The sequence below is a fragment of the Macrosteles quadrilineatus genome, unplaced genomic scaffold (assembly GCF_028750875.1).
Source record: "Macrosteles quadrilineatus isolate MER2022 unplaced genomic scaffold, UCM_ALF_1.0 Scaffold_3__2_contigs__length_128488019, whole genome shotgun sequence".
Classification (NCBI taxonomy): Eukaryota; Metazoa; Arthropoda; class Insecta; order Hemiptera; family Cicadellidae; genus Macrosteles; species Macrosteles quadrilineatus.
In genome coordinates this window covers 45,167,936-45,192,675 of record NW_026542596.1, presented here as the reverse complement: position 1 = coordinate 45,192,675, position 24,740 = coordinate 45,167,936, and the positions used below count along the sequence as shown (strand labels likewise).

Sequence of the window (24,740 nt, the reverse complement as noted above, 5' to 3'; positions counted from 1 at the left end):
ATAAAAATATTTCAAAAAATTACTTACTGTATTGTAGATGAGTTTCTTAAAATGAGAAAAATATTACAGGAACTAGTGGTGATTTTGTATGATGTAAGTTCAAGTAAACTGTTAAAATAAACCTTTAAAACACTTAAAACCCCGTATAAGTAATTTGATTCATCACAGTAACCAAACGGTTATATATTAAATTATAGTATAATAATGTTGGACATTTGTCCTTTTTTAGATGATAAGCATTTGGAAAAAGCAATTAAAATTTACATAATACTATGAATTTTTATTACATTATCAATTAAGATGGGAACTCTAATCTGCATATTTTAACCAATAGACGAAAGAAATATGAGTGAAGAAAGGATTAAGATGGTATGTTACTGACAATTATAACGTATTATTTAGTCATGAGTATGTATCAAAAGCCTAATCATCAAGGATTGCTGGGTCCAGTTTTGATCCATCAAAACCTCTTGCTACACAATGTTTAACCATGCTTGTAATTGAGGAAGCCTATATTCTGTATTATTTTTATATATGAAGGATATAGTAGGTACAAAAATATTTGTAACTAAATCTAAAAACACTAAACATATTGAACAGTTTCTCCTGATGATCATCAGTAGAAGAGTTAGTGAATGTTATACAAGGGGGGGAGTGGAGGTTTGTACAGGTAGTTGTGTGAAGTAACCACTGAAATGTTAATTAGGGAAACTCTCTTTTGAGCAACTTGGCATTACTAAGCACTGTAGCCTTCCTCCTGAGGAATGATTGTAGTTTTAATTAAAAATAAACTTTGTCTAACGCCCCACACAAACTAGTAAAATGTTAATTTAAAAAAACATGTTTTAAAATCCTTTATCTATTAAAATTTGATGAAAGGACAATAATAGAACATTATGGTTAACCAACAATATTTTTATATTTTATACTTGAGTAATTTTATAGTGCTAAAATATAAAGCCACAATCTAATAAATCTTGCTATACAACTCTATCTGCTAAACAACACCTACGAAAACATTTAAGAGGTTCCTATTACATATTCATTAAATTCAATCTTTCACAGTATGCGAATCATCAAACATGCGATCAGTCCTTTTCAATTTAGGAAAGAAACAATTATTCAACCATCTAAGGCTATATTATTTACAACTCCAAATAGTTATAATGTAGACTACGTGAAATAAAATCTGTGGTCATTGTAAAAATTAGCAGTTTGCTTCATGACGTGTTTGATAAAAAAAATGGATGGAAGTTTATCCTTAAGTCTAAAACGAGTGTTAATCAGATTAGTCGTAATGAGTACTCATATTGACCAGGCTTGAACACACACAACCAGTATGAGTAAAAATGTCTTATTCCTTGAAATATCTCTGTAAAAAACCGTGTCTAGCATTTACATAAGTATATCTGTGAATCATTAAGGTACGGTACATAGGATACCTTATGGAGAGTACGAAAAATACTTATAACATTAAGCCCTTAAATGTCTGTGGTCTTAAAAAAATAATAAAATAATAATTGTCTGTGGTCATATCAAATAATAGAAATTATCTCAATTCGGTAAATTCTTTTGTAACTTTTTATGTTAGCAGCTTTATTTAAAAAATGAGTTCTTTGAACCATATATTTTAAACATTGAGAAGTATTGTTATAAACCACAAATACATTTCATTTCGGCTTCAGGTTTAATTCGTCTTTATTTCCTAAGAAATAAGCGAGGGATTTATATTGGTAGAAAAATATCTTCACCATAACAAATATAGGAACAAAAGACCCATCTCCTGAGACAGTCAGTTGTTGTTTCTACCTAGATTGTCTGAAGTGGAAGAATCTTAAGAGCCTTACGCCTGTTGTTCTTTTAATATTTATAAACCGTTACTTATACTTCCAACGGGGTTTAAAACATTTTCCTTCTTTCCTAGCCCATTTAAATGAAATTATGTTAAGAAAAAGCAAATATTTCAAATTATTTGTCTATTTTCAAAAATGGCTTAAGTGATTAAGCGTTCTTAATTTTTTTCACTCCATTAATCATAATAATATTAGGCCCAAATTTTTTCAGAGCAATAATCGGTTATTTCAAACTTAACACAATATCAAAACTTAAAAATTGCCAAATACGAAAGTCTCTTTCAACAATTTACAGCCGCAAATGTAAAGATGTTAATTAATAGAGGGATGTTGGGGAGGGACTCCCTTGTAATCATTGTCTACTTAGAGAGCGGCAAACCTTCCGGGGGAATTAGTCATGTTCTAAATTACAGATTATCTTTTGTCCATGTACCGGATGGCTAAACAACATTACTAATGAATGCTTGATGAAAGTAGAGAGTTTACAATTACGTATTATTAAGTAAACATTCAAAATTATTGTTTAAGTGTTGTTTCTGAATTATTGAGTAACCTATCAGTGTGGTTAAGGTATTATATTTAATTTTGATGGTGCCTACATTCTGGTACCATCGTCTATTTATTAAACACGTTTATTTAAACAACGTAAGAAGCTCTAATATATCAAGTCCTGTTTTTTTCTAGGTTTAGCTTTGTGTTCAAGAGACAAACACAATGTTTAGAAACATAAGATCAGTAAAAATATATATTTTTAAATGTATCGTCAGACAACACGGAGGTGTTTAATTAGATTAAATAAGAAAAGGTATGAAATTAAAAGATTCATTTGAATAACTATTAAAATAAAATAATAATAAAAACCATCTAGTGTAAGACTATACACCTTGGTTCTTAACACAGTAATAATATCATGCCTTTATCCGGACACATGTGTACCATCAGAGTGTGGTGTATCTGTGGTGAGATCAGTTACAGTAATGCGGGTTAGTCAGTGGTGAGGACTGACTAACCACATCAGAGGATGGGATCTGTACATGAGCTAAATACAATATTCCTTTTCTGAGAACTGAAAAAAGTCCAAGATAAATTAAATTACATTTATTTAACAATATGTATAACGCCTAACAAAAAAATTCAAAACCAACCATGTCTATATTTATGAAATAATCCATGTTCCAGCCCATGTCCAATCTCGTGGTGAGGGTGATATACAGGTACCTTGACGGGGTAAGGCACCGGCTTCTCTACTGTATAAGGCACCTTCTTCTCCACAACGACCGTATAAGGCTTGGGCACAGACACAGGTACGGGCTTCTCCACAGGCACCTCTACCTTGTAAGGCACCTTCTTCTCTACAGTGTACGGGACATGCTAGACGACAGGCACGTGGACGAGGTAAGGTTTGTCCACAGCCACTTTTACAGGGTACGGCACGTGCTTCTCCACCGTGTAAGGTACTTTCTTCTCGACGACCACGGGGTAAGGTTTAGGGACGTGGACGGGGTACGGCCTGTCGACGGGCACCTCGACCGGGTACGGCTCCTTCTTGTAGACCGTGTACGGCTGCGGGACGTACTCCTTGACCGTGTACGGCACTTTCTTCTCGACATAGACAGGGTACGGCTTGGGCACGTGGACCGGGTACGGTTTATCGACTGGCACCTCCACGGTGTAAGGCACTTTCTTCTCGAAGGTGACAGGGTACGGCAAAGGCACCTTCTTGGTCACCGTGATGGCTTTGACGTGCTCGTGATGATGTTGGACGTGGTGATGGAAGTGTTCGGCGGAGGCTAGCGTCAGAAGACACAATGTTGCCAGTAGAGCGGCCATCCTTGCTGTGTGCTCTGGCAGTGCGTGGTGCTGGATTTTATATTACCTACATATGGTTATAACATGACAGTTACATGACGGTTACATAAACATAGCAGGTGATGTAACTAATGTTACATGATAAAACACATATAGGAACCTTTTAACGGTATAAGCTTAATTGTTTTATTGTGTAAGATGTGTTTTTAAGTTCATGCGTGTTCCATTGGCTGCCTAAAATAGAAAACGCACTCTGTCTAGAATGATTGCCTTCATTTTATTATACAAAAAGACCATGGTAATTGGCTTTCTGATGTCTTACAAGCAATCAACTACTTATAACATCATTTAAGAATATTAATGCGAGTATTCCGAACGCTAAAAATATTGTTGTATTTGAAGGATTAAAAAGTAAATAGGCCCATTAGAGTAAAACTGCAAGGTGATAAACAACTTTTTCATATTACAAGAATGGACATACTGTACATAGTAAAATCAATCAAACTTTACTTACTGTGGATGAAAAACTGCAGCGTAAAGTGTATTGAGCAATTTATAGTATCTAGAATGCGAGTGCCGTATTACAATAGTGTTGATAATTTGCATATTGTGTCTTCAATAAAATGCAACTTGAACTGTTTAGATAAGGGTAATTTGAGTTACGTTTTATTTGATTATATATATTTTTATGATAAAACTATTTGATTGATACAACAGCAGTGAAATTTGTGTAGTTTTCATGCGATTAAAGTGCAGCATCACAGTATCTACTATCTGTTGAGTTACTGTCTGTTGAGCCATTAAAAAAAAACTTAAAATTACAAGAAAGCAACTGTAAGTTTACCTGTACGTACACCTCGAGTGGGCCGTTAAATCAAGCATACCTGAAACAATTCATTCTTATTAAAGTAATTTACAAAGTTGTTGCTTAGGTTTTGTTCAAGGAAAGACTCTAGTCGAGGATATTTTATTGTTGAATAAGCTAGATAGCAGCTAGCTTACCTTGAAGAAGTGGAGATAGAGCATAGAACACACATGGGGCGAATATTGTGTTCACAGTATCTCTTCTGTATGCTAAAGTCTACCTACAATTCCTCAAGTAAGTTAATTACTATCCACCTTACTAAAATTCAAAATATTTTGCTTTAAATTAATTACAGAACATATCTCTTAGATTATTAGGTGAATACTAAGAAAAGCTAAATGTACACCCTGGCTTAATTTTGTCAATCACTTAATGTTGTATCATAGAAAATGGAACCACTGGCTTCCCTTTTAATCCATCCGTTTTGCATGTAACCTACAATTGAATAAATGATAAAGGGATTAAACTATAGGAAATGCCAATACGAACTGTACAACAAAGAACTCGATTCTACTGGGAACGTTCTTCGTCCAACAATGGGACGCTGTAGTAACCGTTGAATGTCGACTGCGTTGTTACATTTCATTGTTATGCTTGGTCCAAATGTCCTTGTGCTTGGTCACAAAAGAATTTCCTTAACTTTTCATCCACCAGGCATGTGTGAATGGGCATAATGAATCTCTAGAGGTATTTTGGCAATGTATTATAACAGCTTTTACCAAACAGTTTTGAAATAATGTAACATAATTTAATTTATTTACATCTTGATTGTATTTTAACCTCAATAGAATTGAAACAAAAGAAAACATTAAATAATCAAGATTATCCTCATTCAGGCAGTTGTTAACATTATTCTCACGGTAGGACAGACTTTGGTAACATTATTCTCACAGTAAACTAAAATTTACAGCAGAATTGGAGCAAGCTAATGTGTTGAATTTCCTTGATATCACCCTGAAAAAAGAAAATAGTAAATTCTCATTCAACATTTACAGGAAACCTACAACTACAGATACCACGGTACATGCAACTTCCCATCACCCGTTTTCATACAAAATGGCAGCTTATAATAGTTTTGTGAACCGTTTATTAAATGTACCATTAAGTCCAGAAGATTTTAAAGAAGAGAAAAATACACTGAAGCATATAGCAATTTCAAATGGTTACAATCCTAATATAATTGACGATTTAATCGGGAAACATTTAAGAAAGAGGACTGAACCAAAACCAACTAATCAGCGGTTTAAAAATTCAGATTATGTCCCAGTCGAATATGGTAGCAGATTCCCTCTAACTCTTAAAAATGAATTAAAAAAGCATGGGAAAATTGCAGCTTTTAGAACCAGCAATAAATTGGAAAACATAGTTAATCCAAAGGAAAAACAAAGCATTAATAACAAATCTGGAATTTATCAAGTAACATGCAATGATTGCAGCAAAATGTATATAGGTCAAACTGGGCGATCTTTTGAAAAAAGATTTAAGGAACATATCCCCCGAACCAGGGAGACACAAATATCCAGTTTTGCCGAGCATCTTGTTAATGAAAATCACAGTTATTCAAATGTCAGTAAAATCTAACAGCTTTACATATCTGTAGGAAAGGACGAACTATGACAACTTTGGAAAATTATGAAATATATAAAGCAACAAAAATTCGCCCTAATGATTTATTAAATGATAAAAGCTTGTTCCAGTCTAATATATTATTTGAAACATTAATAGGATTAGACAGAGACAGAAAGGAATGATAAAGGAAGCCGGAGGTACAAAGTACAACTACTAGGACAAGATAACCTCCAGTTGAGACTCGACATTGAAAATGCATGCATTGCTTCACTTTTGTCTCTCGTTTTTAATTAGTAGGCCTACTGTAAATAGTTTTTCGTGTTTAAATGTTTTGTAACTTTGTTTTAAAACTGTGACGTGACATCATGAGTCAAAAAACTTCAAGTTTGTATATGGATCTGATGATGGTATAACAAATACCGAAACGCGTAATCCTGTTGGATATTTAAGGACCACTAAAGGCAGTCTGCAGGTATTGTAACCTTCTTATTTTGATTTGCATGAAGTGGCCTAGAAAAACAACTAGAACATGAGATTAAAACTTGTTTGAAACATTTATTTAAAAGATTGAAAACTAGGAAGATGCACTGTGATGGGTTATTTTGTTTGGACCAAGCATTAACGTTGTAAAGTAGTCCTAATTAACACAGTGTCCCACGACAGTATACAATATAGCAGAGTTTCCTTATTGTAATATTTAATAATACGCGCAGAACAGAGCTCAAAGTAAGCTGTCTGGTTGGCTTAACTCTGGCCTTAATAACTTCTGAAGGCGAGCTGGCTGTAAAAACTGTGTAAACTACTAGTTGAGGTTTGAAATATTACTTACACCGCCGACGGAGTAACTTTTTTAGATTGTAATTCTAATCCATGACTTAGGTTACGAAGAAATTTTAGTTACTTATAAATTGGTTACTTTACTGAGTAATTAGCTCAGCTCACTGTTTGGAATTATGTTATTAAAGAAGTATATTATTTGCTTTTAGTAACTTGTCGACACTTTTATACATATTTTGGAAGATAATTTCCTGTTTAATTCTATGCTGGTGAAATGTTAAAAGGTAGTTCTCGTTTGCTCATTGTAGCTAACCTATATTTTAACAATGGCATTGTTATTGTTTGTTATTTAATTTTTATACCATCCAATGTTATTTTGAAGATCTCAACCTTCTCAAGACGATTTTCACCTTGCATCATATTGGGGAGGAATCAGAAGTTTTGAGGAGTTGTATTGTTGAAACAGGAGATTTTTAGTGTCAAAGGACCCCAGTTCCGAAATACTTGGAAACACCAAAATGAAGAAGCAGAAAAATAGTTCATACGTAATCATTGCATTCAATAATTATTATAGTAAACAAACAATATCGTTACACTCGTTTCTGCTCTATGAAAATTAAGAAAATAGATAAAATATGTATTTTACACCTTAAGTAGAGCGTATTATTTATTTGTACAAAACAGAATGCTTAACCACTGTCTTAGACACCCTCAGATTTAAGGGAGGGTCGCTACCCCTAGTCGTACATCAAGTGACGGCGCTTAGCATTGCCTTGACTGGGGAGTTTGTTGTTACCACTGTGAGTAGAGGCTGTAATTATACTGTACATAACATTACTTACCCCCGTCATGTCTTAGAAGAGGGAAATGTTAAACAACATATTTTACAAACAATACTTAATATATACTTAATAATGGTGCGATACGTAAAAAACTCACTCATTCCTTTAAATTCCTCCAATTCAGTCCCTCATAAGTAAAGAAATATTCGCGCCTTTCCTGATAACTTTCCACTCTCAGCTTCTCAATGGCTCAGATGGGGAGTTGGAGGCTTTGTATTGTCTAGAGGTGAGGCGAGGATCAGTCTTAGAGACGAGGGGACTGATGTAGAGCAATCAATCTGAGGGGGATGGATTCTCTAAACTCTTATTCTATTGAGAATTTTACGAAGATCTAACAATTTGTACTACTGTTTACTTTCCCGTCTGGGGATAGAGCAGAGGACAAACAGCACTTGCCTTAAATCTAAAGGTTCCGAGCAGTTCCGAGCAAAATCTATTCTGTACCCAGATGCCATATATTTCACATCGGGAAGTAAAATAATTATGCTATCTAACAATATATGCTGGGGTTTAATAGCAATAAAATCAGGGCTGGGGTATTCACTTACAAAAAAACATAATATATACTAATACATACAGTAAAATAACATAAATAAACACAAAAGAGAAAAATACGATTTACGTATGAAGTTTGATTAAGGACAAAAAATCGTTTCAATAAACCCAAAAACACAATAGGATTATTGGTTATGGGTATTAAACAGCTAGGATAGTTTATGTTCTTGCGTAAGGTTTAATGGCAAAGATTACAAATTTGGAGACTTCAATATCGAAATAGATTCGTAGATGCAAATAACAAAACTCCCAGATGTTCAATTTGCTCTCTCACATTGTAAACTCTCGCAGCTGATGAGAAACATTTCCATTCAAATCAAAGATGTGTGTATCTTGGCATGAGTCATATATCTTCGCTGTTGTTTAGAAAGTTTTGATTTTATCGTTCCTAAGTTGTTTTTTTAATCATTTATGATTTTTTACAATGAAACCGTACTCAGTTTTTCTTTTTGTCATTTCTTCATTTTTAATAAATATACAATGTATTACACGCTTTTATTCATGTCATGTGGACTTTAAAATAGAATCAATCTCTAAATTTGCAATTTTTCAATACAAACAATCATACGGTTAAATTTTAAGCGATTTCTTGCCAAATGAAATAACAAAGAAACTTGGTGATTAAAGCTTTAAGGTAAAAAATCAATAACTTACAATATTCTTATTTCTCAACTTAAAAATACATTGTTTTTCTTTCTTTGGCGTTGTTTATTTTTTACATTCGTTCTGTACGATAACGGCCTTATAACTCGGCCCACTTTTAAATTAATAGTGTTCAACATCATTATAATATTTGAAACTTTTAAAAAGGGAATAGAATAGGTTATTTATGCTGTCATGCAGCGTAAAAGTATAAATTTGTTAAACGTGTGCTATCGGTTAGAATACAGATATAGAATTTGTGTATATAGAATATTGCCTTAAAATGGAAAGATGTAAATTTTCCTTTAAAAGAGTTGATGATTTACCTTTGACTGTAGTCTGAGGCTTATACAGAGGGACCATTTCCATTATCAAGATGGCGAAGGGTGGCCGATTGCCAGAAAAAGTGTTAAGCGAGTTTCGTAACCCTTAAGGAGGGGTTTTACTCAATTCTACAAAACTTACATTATTACCCAAAAGTACTATCCACTAAAAGGTCAACCTATTTTGTTTTACTACAATCAGTAAATGTTTCTTACAACTGGTATCGCGTATTTAATACAAGATTGATTTTTTTAGAAATTCTATATTATATTCAACAAAAATTTCCTTTTAACTAAAATGAACAACATAATAAATTCCATTTCAAGAACAAAGGGTATTTGCACTTGGGAGGTTTAAGCTTAGGGTGGTCCGTTGGTTGCCAATTAACATCAAAGTACTTGATCCCAACAATCTAATTGGATAAACAAGCTACTGCTGGTGTTTAACAGCTGTTTTGGGGGTTGGTGTTTATCAATTCTCATTATTGTGTTCTCTGACGAATTCCGTGTAAAAGCATGACTACATTTCAGTACATTGCACACGAAAGTTAATTCATTTTTATAATTTGTCTTTTATTTAAACTCTTTATGGCAGCTTTAAGGTGTTTCATGCAATTTGTCTTATGAGTTGTATACAATTATAATCGAGAATTAATATTTTGTTTGTGTACTGTTAATATTTTTCGTGTTTTACTGTATCACAATTGAACACATTATACAGAATGTATGATTTTAAACTACTATAATCCTGCCTGCATACTACCACCTTGTCTAAATGGAAACACTTTATGGGAATCTAACTGAAAACAAACATGAGTTTATCTCCTGTAAAATTTAAAGACATAATTAACTGAATTATTGTGTACTGCTTTTGAATACGGGAAAATCTGTTATCCAAATTGTATTTTTAATAATGTTTTATTTTTATTTTAACATAGCCTAATTGTACATTATGTACCTGAGCAGTGTTTGTTCTAAAAGTTATTTAAAGATACGCAACCTACCAATTCTAGAGGGTAATAATGTAACTCAAAACATCCAAATATACTTATATGTTTACTCCACATGTTGCTTATAAGTAGATAGAGTAGCATTTTAAAGGGAAATACGAATTAAAAAATATATATTATGATTGATGATGTGGGGAGAAATTATTCGTAATATTTCATGTGACAGCAAAACAAACGATGCAAACCCTCCTGGGTTATTAAGGATAATCCTTTCAAAGGAGGAAACGACGTGTGCCTCATAGCAACAAAGGAAGTATTTACTGTTTCATTATGTAAAGGGCCATACGTCATCTTTGATCACGAATAAAAAGAAAATAGATAAATTGCATTAAACATTTATAAATATTACCTAGTAGTTTTGAGAGTAGGCCTACTGAGTTTTGAGAGTATGTGGAAGAGTTTTCAATATTTTTGCAAAATGAATAAAGTGTTTGAAAATGAGGAAAAACCTTACTAGGAGTATTTTTTTAATACATATTTAGAACGTATATTTATTTAATAGAAAGTGATTTCACTCAAGTAAAACTGAACTGCGAAGTCGAAATAGCGGTTGCCAAGAGGGTTTGGTGACCTGACAATCGAAGTAAGCAATATGCCTTAACTTAAGCTTAACCTTATCCGATACATCCACTACACGTTCATGTTTCTGTTGGATCACATCATGCTCAAAATATCACAAATATCTAGTAAAGTAAGTATAATTTAGTAACATTTCTTTGAGAAATAGTATAGGCCTGCATCAAAAAGTTTTTAGAATTCTAGCAAGATAGGTTCAATGGTTCGAACATAATTGATGAAGAAGACAGAGGCAGCTACAGTGCACTAATAAATTTGCGATTTAGTCGATTATGAAAATGAATGATCATAAATGGATACTATATAAATATCTCGAATAATTATACTATTGAATCGTAAACAAATCACGTACTATCTCAAATCTAAAATTGAAGGATTTTTAATCACCAGTCTATGTGCTGACTCTACAGCTCCAGGTATATTAAACTCCCCATTAGAACAATTAGAGAACCAGATCTGCATTCTATTGTCTCTCACCCTTTCCCGGGTGTACGCCATTAGGTGAAGTACAAGAGGGTGTGTTGGGGTAGGAGGGTGCAATGAGGATTTGTACCGACACATCATTTGGAGGAAGAGCGTTATCTTGCAATCGATTAAAATAATTTCGTTTGCATTAGTTGTCATTTGCACTAAGTACGATAGCAATTTTCCATTGTTTTTCATTAAACCTTAAATCATTACACCACTCTATGTATGTGATTCAAATAACATACATTTAAATGCCCAATATTCCTACATAATTATTTTGAACTAATTTCTAGCTACTTGGTTAAATCATCCATATTCAAATATTCAGACTTCTAAATATATCGTATATATGAACGATATATATTTTTTTAGTTTGATTCTAACCAAATTTTGTTTCTAGACCTAAAGTAATTTGCTATTGATTAATTAATGACGTTATCAACAAATGGTCAGTATTATTGTATAAAGGACCAGTGCTTGAACCATTTACATAAATAAAGAAGAGTATAAAAATATAATGTAACGTAACAAGGAGTAAATTCTGCTACTAGGTCAGCGAGACATTGTGTTTAACCTTCAGTACGATAGGGATGGTTATATTCAATAGCTTCCTCAGCAAGACTTGGCCAACCGCCATCTTCACAATACAGTTTATCGTCTGTAACAAGCTTGCCGCTGATCTTCAATCACTGGATCTTATCTTGGATGTTTCCCAAGTACACGGTCTCAAGCTCTACGCTTTTATCACCAAGTAATTATGTGGCAATCCATCCCAGGGTTGGGAGTAAAATAGGTAAACCATAAACCATGTATATGTTCATGCACAATGTATGGGAAGATATAACATTATATTACATCTGGGGTTATATTACAGCGGGGGGGGGGGGGGGGGTTATAGTATTTGCCTAGCAGTCGACTGGCTTTTGGTTCTATTCTGAGAAAATAAAAAAAAATATGTTTAATCGGGTTTCAACTTTTCTTGGTCATTTGGATCTTTAATCAATTATCCTAGCTATAGAAACAACTGCTCTTAGTCAGTAACAGAACAACACGAGACATATTACTTCATTCTGCACTCTTATTTGTGTTCAATTACGCCCTGTTACATTCCACTTAAAGTGGTTTCATATACCTATATATATATATATATATATGCTTATGTCCTATATGTTATCCAGGAGCATAATTATTTGCAATTATTGTGGTGGACTAAATCAATTAAACGTAGTACTTAGGGTGGCAATAACTAACGACTGTATAGTTAAAACAATGCATCTTGATGCCGTCAGTTAACGTACGACCAAGAGCCTGAGAGCAATGACTTTCTTTTAATCGGAGGGTGTCCAAGACAGTTTCTGTTGTAATAGGCAGTTACGTACAGTTTAATTACAACCCCTACTTAGGGCGGTAGCTGTTCTCTTATCAAAAGTCAAGGCCATACATCTTAGGGGCCGTTAATGATTTACGGACTAGGGGTAGGGGTTTTTTTCAACCACCTACAATCTTGCGTTAAAAAACAAGAACAAGTTGTTAGAAACATTAAAATTCAAACACGAAAAATGCCTTTGTTTTGCTGATTTTGCCAGAAATGATTCTGCATGTATATTATATTCTATAGATGGGTTCATAGTGGACGAATTAATTTAACTGTTATTAAAAGTTTTAGTCAAAATGGTAAAATAAAGTCTAAACATTATAACGAGGTAATTTCTCCCCCTCTATTGGTTAAAACCCCAGGTACCTGCTCACGGAAACCTCACGAAATAAATAGCTGAATAGTTTTTACTCTACTACTTAACTTGATAACAAAGAGATTAACTTTAGGGCATGAGCGCTGTGCACGTTTGATTAAACTAACTGAGTTAGCAAGGAGATGGCCCATTACCCCGTCACTGACAATCTCTTGTGTTCTTAGTTAAACGCTTGATTGGAACTGATAACTACAGACTTACTCTGTTAGCTTGGTAAATAATGAAGAACCCCTCCATGTCTCTGACTAGTTATTTCCATTATCTCCACGTTAATAAAGTCAATTTAGGAAGTTAGACTAATACTCACTAACTTGAAACCACAGTAGATAGTTAGATTTATCAGAGGTATTTAAAATGACTGGAAATTCTGCAACAAGATAATTCGATATTTATTTTATTGGTTTTGCTTACCAAATTAATGTAAAAAAATGAATAAACAAGGCAAAATATATGGAATAGTTGGAATCAGGCATGTTTGTGATTTTACACTTCTATTAAGACAAGAATAGGGTTTTTGAACAAACAAACGTTTACCCTTTCTTATTTTGCTTTCAAATTATTACTGTACATAGTTTGACAGACAATATATTGAATACATTTTTAACAATAAATTGAAATAATTTATACAAAACAATCTTGCATAGATTAATTCAAAAACATAATCATGAGGTTGATTTTCGTTGGGGTTAGTACTGCAGTCAGATATTTGCCACTGAAAGGTTTAAGACCCCTTATCATCTCGGCAACTCAGAAGTTCCCCTCCTTTTGACACTAAGTTTCATCTTTCAGACAATACGAACTCCACCAACTTGTCGTCATACTGGCATTTGGACGTGGCAAGGGGAAAGCTCTTATGAATAGCATGATAATGACAATACATATACGGAGTTACTCCATTTATCAATTGTATCCAAGAGATAAAATACTAATATTATCATGGAGAAATAAATGGGATCTAATGAAAACCCTCCTACTGTACAATAGAATAAAAGACTATTGTTACAGTGACGGGCTTCATGCTCAAAGGTCCCGGGTACAAATCTCGCTAATCTCCAATGGGTTTTAGCTATTTGATCATGCAGCAAAGCTTTGGGGCCTATCCTTAAGTAATGTGTGAAACAATTCCGGGCAAGGGACTATCGTCCTAGTCTTTAAGAGAGTTAAAATAGAAAACTGAATAAGAATGGAATTTTGACCATAAAATTGTGAACGGTGTCAGAATCTACATTGTGTGTAGCTTTTGGTTCTAAACAAGAGAGCATTATGCAAGTCCGGAAATTAAAACGGGGGTTTATCAGACTTAAGTCAACCAACGTTTTAAGTCATTTACTGTAACATATTATATTTTGGCTATATAATACAACTTCCTAAACATATTGACTAAATTATTTTATGAATTTTAATTTATAATATTTATTTTTCCTTTGATATTCATGTGAAAATTCTTAGGGCGTAAAGATACCTAGTGTTTTACTTTTCCCACTTTTTTGAATAAATTGAGAAGTAATAAAATAAACACAAAATAGTCACCGAATTTATTAGGTATCGATTTCAGTAAATAATAATAATTAATCAACCATACTATCAAACAGAACCACCAAGGTTCCAATGATTTATGTTTTCGTTAGTCTAATCCAGTGGAATTGTCAATGGAATTTAACACAAAACATTTTAAGGGAAATTGGTCCAAACCCCTGAAATGTTTTGTAGGTTTGTCAGGAATCAAAGCAGTTTCTCTTGCACAGAATACATGCACGGGAACCACAAAGTAATAATATACCATTCAAGGTTCACTATTTATGCAACCACAGAATACACAGTTTATACAGTTTCGCCTCCAGAAGTTATTAAGATCAGAGTTAAGCCGCGCAGACAGCTTACTTTGAGCTCTGTTCTGCGTTCATTATTAAATTACCACATTGGAAACACGTTTTCACGTTCTCAGGATTATCGTTTGTCATCGAATAAATAATCATTCACGAGTAATTTAGTGGTTACGTTTATCACACTTGTATATTTTGATTGACTAGTTCTGAGATAAATGTGTAGAGGAGAGACAACTCATCATGAATAATAGATGTGGACCAGAATAAACCAGAAGGCAGAAGGCCACTCGGCAGACCGAGACTGTGATGGAAAGAGTCAGGTGCTAAAGGACTAGATATTAGATAAGACGACCTCTAGTATCGAGTAATCTTCATTATAATCGTTGCACAACTGATGTGTTTCCCTTTGTACTGTATTTTGTAATTTGCTAGTATACCCATTTTTTGGCTTGTTATAAACACATCTGCCAAGTATTTTGATTACTTTTTCTTTGTTACTTTTTTCAACCAACATAACCACTTATCAACCCATAAGGCCAATGTCTAATTTTAAAATTTTAGAATGAGTCGTGTGGCAAAATTGTGAATTTTTCCGAGGTAGTGGCTGTCATTCATCACGTTTTTAGTGCTGTAAGTCCCTAATTTCAAAATTTAGTGGAAATAACTCCGCTGGATTTCGAGATATATATTACAGATAGACAGACAGACATTGCACATATTAGAGAATAGGATTAACTGGTTGTTAAGGTTGCTACAACGGGGAAGGAAAAAAAAGTGTTTTGATACAGGATAAAATAAATAAATTTAATCAAAACATATCCATAATGAAACAAACAATCAAACTGCAACAGGTAAATGCACATTAATGGATGTTTTAGAGAATTTAACGATGAACTTTTGAAGCAATCAAGACAGACTGGATGTGCCAGTGATTGACACAGGAAATGTAGATTCACCGGAGCTGACAGCAGTGTTTATCTCGGTGCGATCTATGACGGAAATTGCTTATCCGTGTTTCGATTGCCTGGTGTATCTGACCAATTAGTGCATCTCTTGAGCGCTGCAGAATGAGGAAATTATTCTATCGCAATATTTTGCAACATTACAGCCGAATGTGTTACTGACTACTGTCTACAGCTTTTAGACCACTAGGGACTTGAAATTTGGCATGCTTCATGGTCTTGGGCCAAAACCCCCGAAGAAATTCCAAAAAGTGATATTTTATAATATTAACCCCCCCCCTCGAAATATCGAATTCCCCCATGTTATTCTTATGGGGAATGACACCTAAAGTGACTGACTTTATTATGCGGACCAAAATCATTTATAAAATTTTTAGTGGCTCAACATTTCACAATAGTGTATAACATCGCCTTAACTTATCCAGAGAATTAACAAAATCCCATTTTCAAATTTTAACCCCCCATAAATCCAAAATGGCGGATATCTGATAACTACAAAACACATTTTTTTCTACGGGCCATAGCGGGCAAATAGGTTGTATCTCAAAACGGACAGCACCAAGTCACTCATTTTTGACGATCTACAACTTTGTAGGGAAACTTAGGTAGCACTAGGCTTTTAAGAAATCTTTTGTACCCTAAATCGATTTGATAAGCATTACTTAATATCCTATATTGTTTATTAGGTTGGCAATAAGATATGTTTGGAATAAAGTTGCCTTTTTAAAAATGTCTCATGCCTGTATAAATTTATTTAACCGAACGAAATTGGTTGCATTTCATTTCAAGTTAAAATGTTCTATTTCTACGTCTAAAACCTTTTTCCTAATACTAATCCTGACCACCTTTAGACAATGCTAAGCTTTCTACTCATAACTGAGACATTGAGTATTGAGAAGCTGTGAGTGAAAGGTTATTTGGAAAAGGCTGAAATAGTTTAGCCTATGTGATTTTAATAATACTAGTGGCTTGAGGGACATAACTCCCTAAAAAGCTCAAATGTAAATCAAATTATTCTAATATTCAAACAAACTTTATAATCCAATTATCTATGTGTTAGGATAGATATCCCAGTACGACATATCTTTTGTGCTAAAATAATTTGTTGCTTGTCTTTGTTTGCTTGATGTTATTTTAAATAAATAATTGCAATGACTCCAGAGGTTTAACTCTGCTAAAAGCACCAAACATGTTTGTGAATCAACAGTTCATAGAGCCTAAACAATATTTTCCTTCTGATTTAGACCTGGTCCAAACACGTAATTGGTTTATTAGACTCCTAACTAACAACAATAGTGGCGGAAATAATATATAGCAATTTGTCATTGGTATTTGGTAATTTTAAGATTTAATCCCCGGTTTCTACGACAGAAGTTCCAAGGTTCAACCACTAGCCAGTAAGTATAATAACTTACTTTCATAAATAAGAAGAATCTTACTAATATTATAAATGTGAAAGTTTGTGTGTTTGTTTGTTTGATGTTCAATCACGCATAAACCACTGGACGGATTGGGCTGAAATTTGGCATGATGATAGCTCACATTCCCGATTAACATATAGACATATTCTTGACTCAAAAATCCTTTCGGGCTCCACCCCAGTGGCTCTGTAGTTCCCCATGTTAACCTTATGAGTATTCATATTTAAAGGGAATCAAAGAATTTCGTCAGCTGTTCCAACTAAAAAAGTTGGTTCCATCATATCAAAAGCATTAAAAACTTATAAGACTTTCCGACCAGGTGCAGCACTATATTAATTTTGCATTTATGAAAACTGCTAAATTGAACTAAGCAGCAACAAAAAACTGTGATATGCAATGAGAACCGTCAAAGTAGGATTATTTACAGGTAAGTTCATGTTTTTAGTTTCAGAAATAATTGTGATTTTTTTTTAAATTTATTTTTCTCAAATGATTAGGTGAAGTGGTAGAACATTATGGCTATTATAGATGTGTAATACTGCAGAATAAAGTAAATTTAAAGAAGCAAATTTTATCAAACTGTGTCCTCCCTCATTGCAAACGCAAAGCTTGAGTATAACTGCAATGAGCATTTTATACTTATATGCCAACCCCGTACGAAGGACGGGTACTCTGCTAGTCATAAACTATATAAGTATCTTGAGGTGCCTTTTCCCAACAAAGTAGCTCACCATATGATTAGGCCTGGTTAGTCTATAGTTCCAAAACATATAGCAATTAAGTCTTAAAGTATGTATTTTCACGTAAAGGTAGGATTGTCATTTCAGTTTCACAAAAGTACTCCATATTTAGATTAAAGTGAGAAATAATTCGTTAAGTTTACGCCTATGGCTGCCTGATAGGAACCCGTCAATAAAAGAGTGTAAACATAACTGTACAACTTATAAGATCTATAAGTTGTGATCTTATAAGTTGTACAGTTATGTTTACACTCTTTTATTGACGGGTTCCTATCAGGCAGCCATAGGCGTAAACTTAACGAAATATTTCTCACTTTAATCTAAATATGGAGTACTTTTGTGAAACTGAAATGATAATCCTACCTTTACGTGAAAATACATACAAATCATAATCCTTAATTCGAATAATAATAGTTAGGAACAAGAAAAAATGACATTGCAAAATTCAAAACATGAGTGAGAGAACGCAGTTTTAATATCATGAAGCTGCAAATATTCTCTTTAGAGACTGTAGAATCGCACACATCATCCTTTGTAAGGATTATTCTCATTAATTCCAAGACTTCTCAGTCTCATTCCGGGTCTCATCCGCTCTTTGTCGTGCGTCTCCTAATATGACGATCCGGCGAGGAATAATCATCAGTGACTCTTAAAGCTAAGCACGGTTTTAGCTTTGGATAGAATTTTTTCTAACGGGATGTGTGGTTGTACTCTTATGTGCAATTTTTAATTCTCGTTGACCTTATTTGCTCTGAGATAAATTATTAGTTTAAAGCTGTTAAATATTAGTCAATACAATCTTTGGCATTTTTATTACAATCCTAAGGTTGGATATTTAATTTATATTTTGTACACCAACAAGTATTTTCAATTTTAATTAATTTACCAACAAGATGTATAGTAGTATGTACAGGACCACGCATTATTATATTGGAATTGTCGTTAAATATTTTATATTTTTTACATTTTAGTGTTGGGTCTCCAATGACGTAAACCGATTTCCTAAATGTTAAAATTTCCGTTATGGTTTTCCTCTAATTGATATTTACCTATGTATAAAAAGAAAATCCCCCCATTTACTAAATACCAGTAACCGAGAAAACAATTTAAAACCTTAAAAAAATAAATTTGTGTTTTGTAAGATTTTTTTACAAAGTATTTATTGATTGACGATTAATCATCACAGTAATTTATATTCCATAGCTTTGTTCATAATTTTAATATCACACATTGAATCGTATGAACCTTCAGTTAACTGAATGATGATGTGATGTGATGTATTTCAGAGTTGCCTCAGGAACGTGACGTCACAGATGATGTATGACCGACCCAACATGGATGTATCACCCGTCGTGATGGGACACCTTATTTAAGTTGGGCATATTTAATTAATTAGCAAACCGATTCTTAGCCTAGAGAAAAAGTATGAATATTATGTGCTTCCTATTATATATTCACACGCTATTCACGATACCATAATTGATGTGTTTCTAAAACTTCATGAAAGCTTTAAGACAATCGATATGCTTGCAAATGGAAAGAAAGATTCTTATATAAGGCTGTCAACGAAATTCATTACTTTAAATGATAGAATATTGTTCATTTACCAACCTACAACCTAACATAGCATCAAACTTCAATAATATTGCTTTTACTTATTGTATCAAGCTTTGAACAGTAAAAAAATTTAAGTTACCCCAATCGATGGACTACGCGAGTTAGGGTGTACAATATATTACATTATCTTACTTAGCCCTTCGAAACCTTCATAAATAGTAAGAAATATATAAATTAATAGGTATAAGTACAAAATAATCACTAGTAAATTACTGTTAATCTACATTATTGTTTATCCCTTTTTATTCGATTTATTTTATATCAGTATTATGATTTCACTACATTTGTTCATAAAGGGTTTAAAGGAAAATAATTTCAATTCATTAAATTGGAAAAGTTTCATGTAGCGAATGCTAAAACATTGTTCACACGTAAACTTTTAATTCGATCAATTAAAACACTCTGCTTGATCGTAAAACTAATTACAATTGTACTTTATATCAATCAATTTGATCGGATCATAAGTGGCATTATCAACATTGCAGTACATCACAAAGGAAGTAGCGTAGACCATGTCAAAGGAGGTAATGTTTGGCCAACACAAACTGTACAGAAACATTTCTCTCCAGTTTCAATTGTAATCACTCAACAGTTGACTTCTTTGCTGTTACTCGTTCGTTAAATTGCAAACTCGTTACCATTACAAAAAAATTTGATATAGTAAAAACTATTTATTATTCAAATTTAAGTAATTATGTTGCCTGCCATTACCTAGACTAATTGTTCAATGAAACAATACATGTTTAAATAACACAAGTCTCTTTAGTTTGAATATTTTACTGAGTTCACTAGTCACTTTGGACACAAAGTTGCAAAGACTTTAAGAACTCGTTTTTACTAAATTCCAGTATAACATTATGTTTGTGGTGGGCAATAACAAATATATTTATTTTGATTACCTCCATACTTAACTTACTTACTTCTATACTTTACTTTACTTTATTTTTTATTTTATTTTCAAAAAGCTTAGCCTAATATTTTCAAATTTTGAGCCTCTTTTTAGTTTATAACCCCCCCCCCCCCCCCCCGAAATGATGATTTCAACCTCCTGAATGTACGATTTGATAAGAAAAAAGAATTAGTTAATGTGTAGTTTTTTTTTTTCAAGTGGATATTTACATACGAAGAGTGCAGGAAAAGATCTATAAAACTCTAAAAGTATAAACAATTGTATACTGGTATAGTTTGATCCGTCTAAGTGTTTTTTGTTGTTGTATTAATAGTCAAAGGTTTTATTTATACACTGGAATAATCAACAGATTCCGCACAGGGAATACAAAACGTTTAGAGAGTGCAGGGGAATATCGGAAAAACTCCACTGTGTTCAGTGCTGGTTCAATGGAAGAAAGGACAATATCCTTAGTCTGTTGTGGCAGGCTAGTCTTTACAGTGCTGTTATATAATATATGAAGTGGTGTTTATTTATTCTATGGTTGTATTGAGTCATACAGCAGGTAATATTTAATAGAGTTGAGTGTTCGATTGATGTTTTCTGTGTTATAGTGAATATTGTTAAAGTGGAACGTAAAAATGTCTAACAGTGATGGTAGTGCAATGTATGTCGATGGTAAAACTTCTAAAAAACGTAAGTTATGTAAAAAACGTGATGGAAAAATACGAAGCAACAGTACATTTGAATGGGAGATGAATGTCGTTGTAAACAAGTAAAATACTTTAAAGACATCAGTGAAGCCAAAATAGAGGCTGGAATAAATATTCTCCTACGAGTAAAATTGCATGTAAGACAATGGAGAATGGTGAACAAACTCCATATTATATGTTATTTTTACATTTAAAATACCATTAGGTTTATTTTACTTTTATTGCTTTTGTCACAGTATTACAATCAGTAAAGGTAACTATTAAACGCATTGACCAACACTAGTAACATTATTTACTTAGTTGAAAGAGTCTTAAGTTTTAAAATTTCACCTATAAATGTTCTCTTTGTGAGTTTGATAATTCTTCACCCTACATACAAACCACCCCCCAGTATGCACCCTACAGTATGTTATTACAATGTATGTTGATGGTAAAACTTCTGAAAAACGTAACCTATGTAATAAACGTGATGGAAAAATACAAAGAAACGGTACATATGAAATGGGCAATGACGTTTTAAACAACTAAAATACTTTAAACGTAATCATGTATTGGTAAGGCCAAAGAAGAGACTGGAATAAAATATTGATCCTAAGAGTACAAATTACATTTTAAAACAATAGGGAATGGTGAATAAATTCCATACTATATTTTATTTTTACATTAAAAATACCATTAGGTTTATTTTATTTTTATTTTTATTGCTTCTGCCACAGTATTACAAACAGTAAAGATATTGACGCAAGTAATATATAATTAATGTATTGACCAACATTAGTAGTATTATTTTTAGTTGGAAGAGTCTTTTAAGTTTTGAGATTTTACCTATAAATTTCCTCTTTGTGAGTTTGATCATTCTTACCCTGCATCCTATTATTACAGTAACTATTATTACAGTATCACTTAGAAGCAATAAGTATTCAACCAGTTTAGTTGTTTGTTCCAATTACTTATAAGCAAACATTTTACTTACGCTTATAGCAGACTTTTAAAATGGAGTATACCTGAAACAAATAATACAAATTAAAAGATTTTGTCAATCAATGATAGGAATAATACAAAGGTGTATTTCAAAGGTTAATACTATCAACAACTGTATCTAGACCCTAACGTAAGTTTACTAATATCTTCAATGTTGTATTTCAGAAAATTAAATTACTACTTTTTCTTTTTTAAGATATCTGGTTTGTGCTTGACAAACAATTGACTATACGAGGCCTGCATTGTAATTTAAGATTTGGCAACAATAACTGTACACCATTGAACTCTACTTTTACTCTACAGGAAACGTTCTTTGTTTAGTAATAGGACGTTGAAGAACCCATTAAATGTAGTTACATTTCATAGTTATTCAGCTCACAAAATATATTCTTTGAATATTTTAAAACTACGAGGTATTTGTTAGTGATCAAAACGAACACCATAAATATTTTCAATGTAGTACAATGGTAACATTTACTAAGTAATTTTAAAGATGTAACAGAATATAGTTGATTTACATTTCAATTTTACTTCAACCAAACGTTTTTCTAAGGATGATATTGAGTAATCAAGATGAATTCTCATATAAGCAATAGTTAACTATAAATTTATTCATTTTATCAGACTATGGTAATATTGTCATGAGCTGCATGGTGCCACACAAACTTACTTTTAAAACAGTAACAATCGTTGATATTGATACATACAACGACTTAACGTTGTAAAACATCTTTAGACGACCAAGCACTGTGATCCTCACACGACAATACATAACGGAGTTTGCGTGCATTGAAATAATTAATAAGCGTAGAACATAGCTCAAAGTAAGCTAACTGGTTGGCTTACAAGACTTGTTGTGTTGGTTGGTTGGAGATCATTATTTACCCCGTCAATGAAGTCATACCACTTTTTAGCACTAACGTTAAGCTTACACTAAACTGGTTTAATTTGTTTGAACCCTTTAAAGTATTTATTTAAAAAAAACTAGTAAAATCCATTGCGTTTTACAGCTCCTGATGGGAAAGAAATTGAAACCATTTAGGGGCCTAATTAATGTATATCAATTAAACCCCCTTATCAATTATTATTATTATGGCCTATGCCCATTATTCCATTATAAGACTACCTGAATACCTTTCCCTCTACCTATCATATTGATATTGATGGTTATAATAGTGTGGGGCATATAGGTAACGCCTTAGTGTATAAATCCATTTCGTATTATTTCTAAACTTGGATATTACTAAACAATAAAGTACAAATAACATTTGATAGTGCTAGAATTAATTATTTAATTCAATATGTATGGTTAATATTATGTTTTGCATTTCATAAGCTAAAACAAAAAGATCAACAATTAGTTGTGTTCGTATCGCTTGAAGGAATACCAATAAACATATTGTATTCCACGAAATTATATTGTAAATATGCAACCCTCTTAAAACGAATCCCCACTTGGCGTCATATCAGGAGAGGGATAAAAAGTTTTGTGGAGTCGTATTGTTGAAAGAGGAGATTGTTGGAGTCAAACGACTCCACAAAACCCCAATACTGAGAACATGAGGGGAAGAAAGTAGAGAAACAGACACGTCGCATTCTAGTGGAAAATGTTAACATTTTAAAGATATTTACTTATTTTTGCTTTTTTCGAACTCTCTACTGACTGAGTTGTGAATCTAACCTAGACAGGTCATCGTTCAATGATCAATATCATAAGTTCTATTTTATTTTGTTTCCTTAACTTAAAGGCAAGAACACTATTTGTTGTATTTTACATAAATTTATAGAAGGATATGTATAAAAAGAATTCTGTACTTTCATAAATAACTGATTAAGGTCTGCTGTTTTGAAGAAGTTGTAAGATCTGTACTATTGTCTAAGGATAACCAAGTCTAGTTTTGAGAGATCAAATGTCGAATGTATTTCCTGCAGCTTTGCGGTATCGCTCTAAGAAAAGGTCATAATTGATACAGAACACAATTCTTTAAAAAAGTACAGTATTGGACACCCTTACATTCAAGGGTAGTTCACTGGCCCTATTTGTACTCAAGTGACAGCGGCAAAGACTTACAACCTTGTCTAGTTAAAAAGATTTTTTTTTTTATTGTTGTTAAAAAGGTTGTTTTTGCGGGAGTGGTTTGTTATTACCATCCTATTTAGATTAATGAAGATAAATCTTAATGAAAGGAAAGTGATAGTCTCAAACATTTTAAGTAGACAATGGATGTTTGATTTAAATGTCTGAAGTTAAAGTTCCAACGTTTTGTAATGAATGCATATAACTTTAATTTTCTTATTAACTCATTGTTGCAAGTAAAATACCAATCAAGATTATATAACTTGAATTATAGACTAAACCCTTCTTTTCTTTGGTTTCTAGTCAATATTTTTAGGCTTTTCATTGCCTCTGTTTAATTTACAGATAAGATTCTATACTAAAAAAAAGTTTTTTATGATATGACTACAAAATCCAAATCTTGTATTACGTGTAAAAAGTATTTAAATTACCGTACATTTTTTAATCACTCATATCACTCACTTAAAAATGTAT

The 24,740-nt window shown here is 32.7% G+C and overlaps 1 protein-coding gene across 1 annotated transcript; it reads right to left on the bottom strand.

The window, feature by feature from the left end:
* Window positions 1–260: 260 nt before the first annotated feature.
* Window positions 261–3,683, bottom strand: LOC128989164 (zinc finger protein 512B-like). The gene is given in 2 exon segments (XM_054411033.1): window positions 261–314; window positions 3,066–3,683. Coding segments are annotated over 2 exon segments (672 nt in total).
* Between the last annotated feature and the right edge of the window lie 21,057 nt (window positions 3,684–24,740).